The following is a 10,000-nucleotide window of genomic DNA, read 5'->3' as shown; positions in this document are numbered from 1 at the left end:
TAGTAGCACCAGTAGAAGTAGTAGTAGTAGTAGTGGTAGCAGTACTAGTAGTAGTAGTAGTAGTAGAAGCAGTAGTAGTAGTAGTAGTAGTGGTGGGGTAGCAGTAGTAGTAGTAGTAGTAGTAGTAGCACCAGTAGTAGTAGTAGTAGTAGTGGTAGCAGTACTAGTAGTAGTAGTAGTAGTAGAAGCAGTAGTAGTAGTAGTAGTAGTGGTGGGGTAGCAGTAGTAGTATTACAAGGACACCAAGACAGTCGTGAAGAGGGCACAACAAAACCTATTCCCCCTCAGGAGACTTGAAAAGATTGGCATTGGTCCTCAGATCCTCTAAAGGTTCTACAGCTGCACCATCGAGAGCATCCTGACTGATTGCATCACTGCCTGGTATAGCCTCCACATTGACTCTGTACCGGTACCCCCTGTATATAGCCTCCACATTGACTCTGTACCGGTACCCCTGTATATAGCCTCCACATTGACTCTGTACCGGTACCCCTGTATATAGCCTCCACATTGACTCTGTACCGGTACCCCCTGTATATAGCCTCCACATTGACTCTGTACCAGTACCCCTGTATATAGCCTCCACATTGACTCTGTACCGGTACCCCCTGTATATAGTCTCCACATTGACTCTGTACCGGTACCCCACTGTATATAGCCTCCACATTGACTCTGTACCGTAATACCCTGTATATAGCCTCCACATTGACTCTGTACCGGTACCCCCTGTATATAGCCTTCACATTGACTCTGTACCGGTACCCCCTGTATATAGTCTCCACATTGACTCTGTACCGGTACCCCCTGTATATAGCCTCCACATTGACTCTGTACCGGTACCCCTGTATATAGCCTCCACATTGACTCTGTACCGGTACCCCTGTATATAGCCTCCACATTGACTCTTTACCGGTACCCCTGTATATAGCCTCCACATTGACTCTGTACCGGTACCCCCTGTATATAGCCTCCACATTGACTCTGTACCGGTACCCCCTGTATATAGCCTCCACATTGACTCTGTACCGGTACCCCCTGTATATAGCCTCCACATTGACTCTGTACCGGTACCCCCTGTATATAGCCTCCACATTGACTCTGTACCAGTACCCCCTGTATATAGTCTCCACATTGACTCTGTACCGGTACCCCCTGTATATAGCCTCCACATTGACTCTGTACCGTAATACCCTGTATATAGCCTCCACATTGACTCTGTACCGGTACCCCTGTATATAGCCTCCACATTGACTCTGTACCGGTACCCCCTGTATATAGCCTCCACATTGACTCTGTACCGTAATACCCTGTATATAGCCTCCACATTGACTCTGTACCGGTACCCCTGTATATAGCCTCCACATTGACTCTGTACCGGTACCCCCTGTATATAGTCTCCACATTGACTCTGTACCGGTACCCCCTGTATATAGTCTCCACATTGACTCTGTACCGGTACCCCCTGTATATAGCCTCCACATTGACTCTGTACCGTAATACCCTGTATATAGTCTCCACATTGACTCTGTACCGGTTCCCCCTGTATATAGTCTCCACATTGACTCTGTACCGGTACCCCCTGTATATAGCCTCCACATTGACTCTGTATCGGTACCCCCTGTATATAGCCTCCACATTGACTCTGTACCGGTACCCCCTGTATATAGCCTCCACATTGACTCTGTACCGGTACCCCCTGTATATAGCCTCCACATTGACTCTGTACCGGTACCCCCTGTATATAGCCTCAACATTGACTCTGTACCGGTACCCCCTGTATATAGCCTCCACATTGACTCTGTACCGTAATACCCTGTATATAGCCTCCACATTGACTCTGTACCGGTACCCCTGTATATAGCCTCCACATTGACTCTGTACCGGTACACCCTGTATATAGCCTCCACATTGACTCTGTACCGGTACCCCTGTATATAGCCTCCACATTGACTCTGTACCGGTACCCCCTGTATATAGCCTACACATTGACTCTGTACCGGTACCCCTGTATATAGCCTCCACATTGACTCTGTACCGATACCCCTGTATATAGCCTCCACATTGACTCTGTACCGGTACCCCCTGTATATAGTCTCCACATTGACTCTGTACCGGTACCCCCTGTATATAGTCTCCACATTGACTCTGTACCGGTACCCCCTGTATATAGCCTCCACATTGACTCTGTACCGTAATACCCTGTATATAGTCTCCACATTGACTCTGTACCGGTACCCCCTGTATATAGTCTCCACATTGACTCTGTACCGGTACCCCCTGTATATAGCCTCCACATTGACTCTGTACCCGTACCCCCTGTATATAGTCTCCACATTGACTCTGTACCGGCACCCCCTGTATATAGTCTCCACATTGACTCTGTACCGGTACTCCCCTGTATATAGCCTCCACATGGACTCTGTACCTGTACCCCCTGTATATAGCCTCCACATTGACTCTGTACCGGTACCCCTGTATATAGCCTCCACATTGACTCTGTACCGGTACCCCCTGTATATAGCCTCCACATTGACTCTGTACCGGTACCCCTGTATATAGCCTCCACATTGACTCTGTACCAGTACCCCCTGTATATAGCCTCCACATTGACTCTGTACCCCTGTATATAGCCTCCACATTGACTCTGTACCTGTATATAGTCTCTACGATTGTTATTTTACTGTTGCTCTTTAATTACTTGTTACTTTTATTTCTCATTCTTATTCGTATTTATTTTATATATATTTTTTAAACTGCATTGTTGGTTAGGGGCTCGTAAGAAAGTATTTCACTGTGAGGTCTACACCTGTTGTATTCGGCGCCTGTTGATCAATAACATGTTATTTGCTTCTATGAGCCGTTCTGGTTCAGAATACTAACTTGACTTACTTACTACCCCCAGGTTGCCAGGGTAACCTCCCCAGCCAATCAGCAGTCATGGATGAGATGGATCTGCCCCAGATGAAGAAGGAAGTGGAGAGTCTGAAATACCAACTGGCTTTCAAGAGAGAGAAGTCCTCCAAGACAGTCACTGAGTAAGTCAACTAGTACTAGACTACTACTACACTACCACTACTACTACTGGTACTACTACAACTACTACTATTACTACTACACTACTACTACACTACTACTACACCACTACACTACTACACTACTACACTACTACTACACTACTACACTACTACTACACCACTATACCACTACTACTACACTACTACTACACTACTACACTACTACACTACTACACTACTACACACTACTACACTACTACTACACCACTACTACTACACTACTACACTATTACACTACTACACCACTACTACACTACTACTACACCACTACTACTATACTATAATACTACTACACTGACCACTACACTACACTACTACTACACTACTACTACTACTACTACTACACTACTACACTATTACACTACTACGCTACTACTACACTACTACACTACTACTACACTACTACTGCACTACTACTACACTACTACTACTGTTACACAATAACTACACTACCACCACTACTACTACTACTACACTACTACTACACTGCAACACCACTACTACTACACCACTACACTAATACTACACTACTACTACTACTACTACACTACTACTGCACAACTACTACTACACTACTACACTACTACTACACTACACTGCTACTACTACTACTACACTACTACATTACTACTACTACACTACTACACTGCTACTACTACTACACCATTACACTGCTACTACTACTACACTACTACACTACTACACTACTACACTACTACTACACTACACTGCTACTACTACTACACAACTACTACTACTACTACACTACTACATTACTACTACTACACTACTACACTGCTACTACTACTACACCACTACACTGCTACTACTACTACACCACTACACTGCTACTACTACTACACTACTACACTACTACACTACTCCGATTTAAAAAAAATCTTGGTCGACCGAATCTTGGTCTTCTGTTCTTTTGTCCAGTCGATTGGTCGATATTTTTAAAACGTGTATTTTTCCATTTATAGACACCCCCTATGTGTTTAAAAAAAATCAACTATATGCATTGAGCTTATCTGATACTTTAAACTTCATGTTCGCTGAAATAAGACACAAATGACTCAAGAGGGAGCCAGAGATCTAGATAACCAGAAGAAAGAAAAACAACCTTAACCTGACCCGATTATTCTCCTCCCACTCCTGCTGGCGTTACTCTCCTGCCGGTAATAGGTTATTCTGCCATTACTCTCCTGAAGTTGCCGGTAATAGGTTAGCAGATTCTGCCATTACTCTCCTGAAGTTGCCGGTAATAGGTTAGCAGATTCTGCCATTACTCTCCTGAAGTTGCCAGTAATAGGTTAGCAGTCGGCAACCTTTCTCATGTTGAATGACCTTAACGTTTCTACCCATCTGCATGCCAGTTATGGTTTTCACACATTTCTGTGGAAAAGTTTCATTTCATTTATAATAACGTCTTCATATGTCAAAATATATTGTAATGTGGAAAATCTAAATTATATCCAAAACTAAATTAAAATGATACTAACCTAAAAGGTAACTTCTATTGCCAACTATGGTGAAAAAAATAGTCTACATAAAGCCAACAAATAAAAACATTGCAACCTGCAGGTAGAAAATATCCCGATAAAAAATAAAATATTCTATAAATCACATTGGCTTCATATGGCCTGTCTGCAACGAACTTGACATATTGTATCAACTATTAACTTGAGTCGGGGACAAGTAAACATATAACATTGTATAAAATATTCTGGGTCTTCAGAGTTTCCAGACACAGCTGTCGGCTAGTTGAGTAATGGATAAGAAGCCGTGCTTGACTTGGCCAGGAGCTGAGTACCTTCACCTCAAATGTTCTACTGCTCGAGCTCCTCTTCCTCTTATAGAATATTATCTCAATGTTCTACTGCTCGAGCTCCTCTTCCTCTTATAGAATATTATCTCAATGATCTACCGCTTGAGCTCCTCTTCCTCTTATAGAATATTATCTCAATGTTCTACTGCTTGAGCTCCTCTTCCTCTTATAGAATATTATCTCAATGTTCTACTGCTTGAGCTCCTCTTCCTCTTATAGAATATTATCTCAATGTTCTACTGCTTGAGCTCCTCTTCCTCTTATAGAATATTATCTCAATGTTCTACTGCTTGAGCTCCTCTTCCTCTTATAGAATATTATCTCAAAAGTATTATGGAGCTCCTACACCTGAATATAAAACAGTTCCGGAACCCAAAAGGAGTTCCGGAACCTATTCCAGTCCAAGTCAACCACTGATAAGAGGTAATCAGGTAGGGCTATTTTATGATGTTTCCACTGGATCAGAGCATGAAATGTTTCTCTTCCACTCTGAGTGGTTATCGAAAGGAGAGAGCTGGAAGGATTTTTCAAATACTTTGAGGAACTATTTGTAATTCTCAATGGATGTAAAATATTAAAATAAAAAAATACTTTGTTTACTTGCTGTTTTGAGGTGAAGAAAACATTTACTTTGAGAAGCTCCACAGTTTATTAGTGGTGGAGATTTAAAAACAAATCTAATTTTACTTGTCACAGTCACATGGTTAGCAGATGTTAATGCGAGTGTAGCGAAATGCTTGTGCTTCTAGTTCCGACAATGCAGTAATATCTACAAGTAATCAAACAATTTCACAACTACTACCTTATACACACAAGTGTAAAGGGATAAAGAATATGTACATAAAGATATATGAATGAGTGATGGTACAGAGCAGCATAGGCAAGATACAGTAGATGGTATCGAGTACAGTATATACATATGAGATGAGTAATGTAGGGTATGTAAACATTATATAACGTGGCTAGTGATACATTTATTACAGACATTTTTCCATTATTAAAGTTATTAAAGAGTTGAGTCAGTGTCAGTGACAGTGTGTTGGCAGCAGCCACTCAATGTTAGTGGTGGCTGTTTAACAGTCTGATGGCCTTGAGATAGAAGCTGTTTTTCAGTCTCTCAGTCCCCTTTAAGCCAATCAGAAAGAGATCTCCCAAATGGACACATTTATATACCTACATTTGAATGCAAGACAGGTAGCTCATAGGCATATATACTTCTATGTGTAATCAGGTGCGTGTCTAGCTGATAGAACTCTAGAACTCTCAGTGATAGAACTGTAGAACTCTCAGCGATAGAACGTCTCTACAGAAGTAAAGGAGAGACTTCTAGCTGATAGAACTCTAGAACTCTCAGTGATAGAACGTCTCTATAGACGAAAAGGAGAGACTTCTAGCTGATAGAACTCTAGAATTCTCAGTGATAGAATGTCTCTATAGGAGTAAAGGAGAGAATTATCAGTGATAGAACTCTAGAATTATCAGTGATAGAATGTCTCTATAGAAGTAAAGGAGAGAATTCTCAGTGATAGAACTCTAGAATTCTCAGTAATAGAATGTCTCTATAGAAGTAAAGGAGAGACTTCTAGTTGATAGAACTCTAGAACTCTCAGTGATAGAACGTCTCTATAGAAACTCAACATTGACAGCAACGCTCCTAACAAAAGACAATTGACTAAAATTGAATTGACAAAACTCAAGAAATGGAATGAAATAAACCCAAACTTTTTTTCTCACAAGTGTAGCTCCGCAAACAACGTGTCCACGCCGACAATGAGAACAGTAATACTGGAATAACGATGTATTGTATTAACAGAAATTACCATAACCAAACAAACATTGTAGATTAGAAATGATGAGAGAGAGAGAGAGAGAGAGAGAGCAAGAGAGAGAGATTACAACATTATATTAACAACACAGCCCTAGTAACAACATTCTATTAATACCCCGGTAACAACATTCTATTAATAACACAGCCCTAGTAACAACATTCTATTAATAAACAAGCCCTGGTAACAACATTATATTAATAACACAGCCCTGGTAACAACATTCTATTAACAACACAGCCCTGGTAACAACATTCTATTATAACACAGCCCTAGTAACAACATTCTATTAATAACATATCCCTAGTAACAACATTCTATTAATACCCTGGTAACAACATTCTATTAATAACACAGCCCTAGTAACACCATTATATTAATAACATATCCCTAGTAACAACATTCTATTAATAACACAGCCCCGGTAACACCATTATATTAATAACACAGCCCTAGTAACAACATTCTATTAATAACACAGCCCTAGTAACAACATTCTATTCATAACACAGCCCTAGTAACAACATTCTATTAATAACACAGCCCTAGTAACAACATTCTATTAATAAACAAGCCCTGGTAACAACATTCTATTAATAACAACATTCTATTAATACCCTGGTAACATTATATTAATAACCCCTAGTAACAACATTCTATTAATACCCTGGTAACAACATTCTATTAATAACACAGCCCTAGTAACAACATTATATTAATAACACAGCCTTGGTAACAACATTATATTAATAACACAGCCCTAGTAACAACATTCTATTCATAACACAGCCCTAGTAACAACATTCTATTAATAACACAGCCTTAGTAACAACATTCTATTAATACCCTGGTAACAACATTCTATTAATAACACAGCCCTAGTAACAACATTATATTAATAACACAGCCTTGGTAACAACATTATATTAATAACACAGCCCTAGTAACAACATTCTATTCATAACACAGCCCTAGTAACAACATTCTATTAATAACACAGCCTTAGTAACAACATTCTATTAATACCCTAGTAACAACATTCTATTAACAACACAGCCCCGGTAACAACATTCTATTAACAACACAGCCCTGGTAACAACATTCTATTATAACACAGCCCTAGTAACAACATTCTATTAATAACATATCCCTAGTAACAACATTCTATTAATAACACAGCCCTGGTAACAACATTCTATTATAACACAGCCCTAGTAACAACATTCTATTAATAACATATCCCTAGTAACAACATTCTATTAATAACACAGCCCTAGTAACAACATTCTATTAATAACACAGCCTTAGTAACAACATTATATTAATAACAGTCATCTCCTATTCAACCCCGACTCTATTAAACACTTTAACAGTCCCAGAGGACCAACAGTCCTCTCCTCTCACTCCATGCCTCCTGTCTCATCTTGTTGTCCACTGGGACAGGTTTAGCCCAGTGGGGGTACTATGGGAGGTGATATGGGGGAGGGAGGGTAGAGAGGTGCTATAGAGGTGAGGGAGGTAGAGAGGAGAGGAAGGAAGGGAGGGGGAGGGAGGTAGAGAGAAGAGGAAGGAAGGGGAGAGGGAGGGAGGTAGAGAGGAGAGGAAGGAAGGGGAGAGGGGAGGGAGGTAGAGAGGAGAGGAAGGAAGGGGAGAGAGGGGAGGAAGAAGGAGAGCAAGAGAGAGGGAGAGGAAGGGAGGTAGAGGAGGGTAGGGAGTAGTAGAGAGGAGAGGAGAGGAGGGAGGAGAGGAGAGGAGAGGGAGGAGAGGAGAGGAGGAGGAGAGAGGAGAGGAGAGGAGAGGAGGGAGGTAGAGGAGGGTAGGGAGTAGTAGAGAGGAGAGGAGAGGTAGGGAGAGGAGAGGGAGGAGGGAGAGGAGGGGAGAGGAGAGGGAGAGAGGAGAGGAGAGGAGAGGAGAGGAGAGGAGAGGAGAGGAGGGAGAGAGGAGGAGAGGGAGGGAGGTAGAGGAGGGTAGAGAGGAGGGAGAGGAGAGGAGAGGAGAGGAGGGGAGAGGAGAGGAGAGGAGAGGAGAGAGGAGAGGAGAGGAGAGGGAGTAGAGAGAGGAGAGGAGAGGAGAGGAGAGGAGAGGAGGAGAGGGAGAGGAGAGGAGAGGAAGGGAGGTAGAGGAGGGTAGGGAGTAGTAGAGAGGAGAGGAGAGGAGAGGAGAGGAGAGGAGAGGAGAGGAGAGGAGAGGAGAGGAGGGAGGGAGAGGAGAGGAGAGGAGAGGAGGAGAGGAGAGGAGGAGGGTAGGGTAGGGAGGAGTTATAGAGGGGAGGTTGGTAGAGGAGAGAGGAGAGGAAGGGAGAGGAGAGGAAGGGAGGTAGAGGAGGGTAGAGGAGAGGGAGTAGAGAGGAGAGGAGAGGAGAGGAGAGGGGTGAGATCGAGGGGAGGAGAGGAGAGGAGAGATCGAGAGGAGAGGAGAGGAGAGGAGAGGGGTGAGATCGAGGGGAGAGGAGAGATCGAGGGGAGAGGAGAGATCGAGGGAGAGAGGAGAGGAGAGAGGGAGGGGTAGAGGAGAGATCGAGGGAAGGGAGGAGAGATCGAGGGAGAGAGGAGAGGAGAGATCGAGGGGAGAGGAGAGATCGAGGGGAGAGGAGAGGAGAGATCGAGGGAGAGGAGAGGAGAGGGGGAGAGATCGAGGGGAGAGGAGAGATCGAGGGGGAGAGGAGAGGAGAGAGAGGGGTGAGATCGAGGGGAGAGGAGAGGAGAGGAGAGATCGAGGGAGAGGAGAGGAGGAGATCGAGGGGAGAGGAGAGGAGAGGAGGAGAGGAGAGGAGAGGAGAGAGGAGAGGAGAGGAGAGGAGGAGAGGAGAGGAGAGGGAGAGGAGAGGGGAGGGAGGTAGAGGGAGGGTAGGGAATAGTAGAGAGGAGGAGAGGAGAGGAGAGGAGAGGAGAGGAGAGGAGAGGAGAGGAGAGGAGAGGAGAGGGAGAGGGAGGAGGGAGAGGAGAGGAGAGGAGAGGAGGGAGAGGAGAGGAGGAGAGGAGAGGAGAGATCGAGGGGAGAGGGAGAGAGGAGAGATCGAGGGGAGAAGAGAGGAGAGATCGAGGGGAGAGGAGAGGAGAGGAGGTGAGATCGAGGGGAGAGGGAGAGGAGAGAGGGAGAGGAGAGGAGAGGAGAGAGGAGAGGAGAGGAGAGGAGGAGGAGAGGAATCATTATAACTGGACCACAGGGACCCCTCCACCACACACACACACACACACACACACACACTCACACTGTGTCTGAAGTGAGGAAGGCTCCCCTCCTAAGGCCATTTAAGGACAACACAGATGAAC

At 43.7% G+C, this 10,000-nt stretch overlaps 1 protein-coding gene across 1 annotated transcript in view; it reads left to right on the top strand.

Moving 5' to 3' along the window:
- The window catches only part of LOC121844989 (guanine nucleotide-binding protein G(I)/G(S)/G(O) subunit gamma-13-like), a 21,335-nt gene that overhangs the window by 8,003 nt on the left and 3,332 nt on the right, over positions 1-10,000 (top strand). The window contains exon 2 of the mRNA XM_042315624.1: positions 2,903-3,035. Within this exon, the coding sequence (XP_042171558.1) occupies positions 2,938-3,035 (98 nt within the window). The 5' untranslated portion in view covers positions 2,903-2,937. The remainder of the gene's footprint in view (positions 1-2,902; positions 3,036-10,000) is intronic.

The sequence above is a fragment of the Oncorhynchus tshawytscha genome, unplaced genomic scaffold, assembly GCF_018296145.1.
Source record: "Oncorhynchus tshawytscha isolate Ot180627B unplaced genomic scaffold, Otsh_v2.0 Un_contig_1709_pilon_pilon, whole genome shotgun sequence".
NCBI classification, from domain to species: Eukaryota; Metazoa; Chordata; class Actinopteri; order Salmoniformes; family Salmonidae; genus Oncorhynchus; species Oncorhynchus tshawytscha.
Note: the sequence above shows the minus strand (reverse complement) of the source record. Positions and strands in the feature narration are given on the sequence as shown.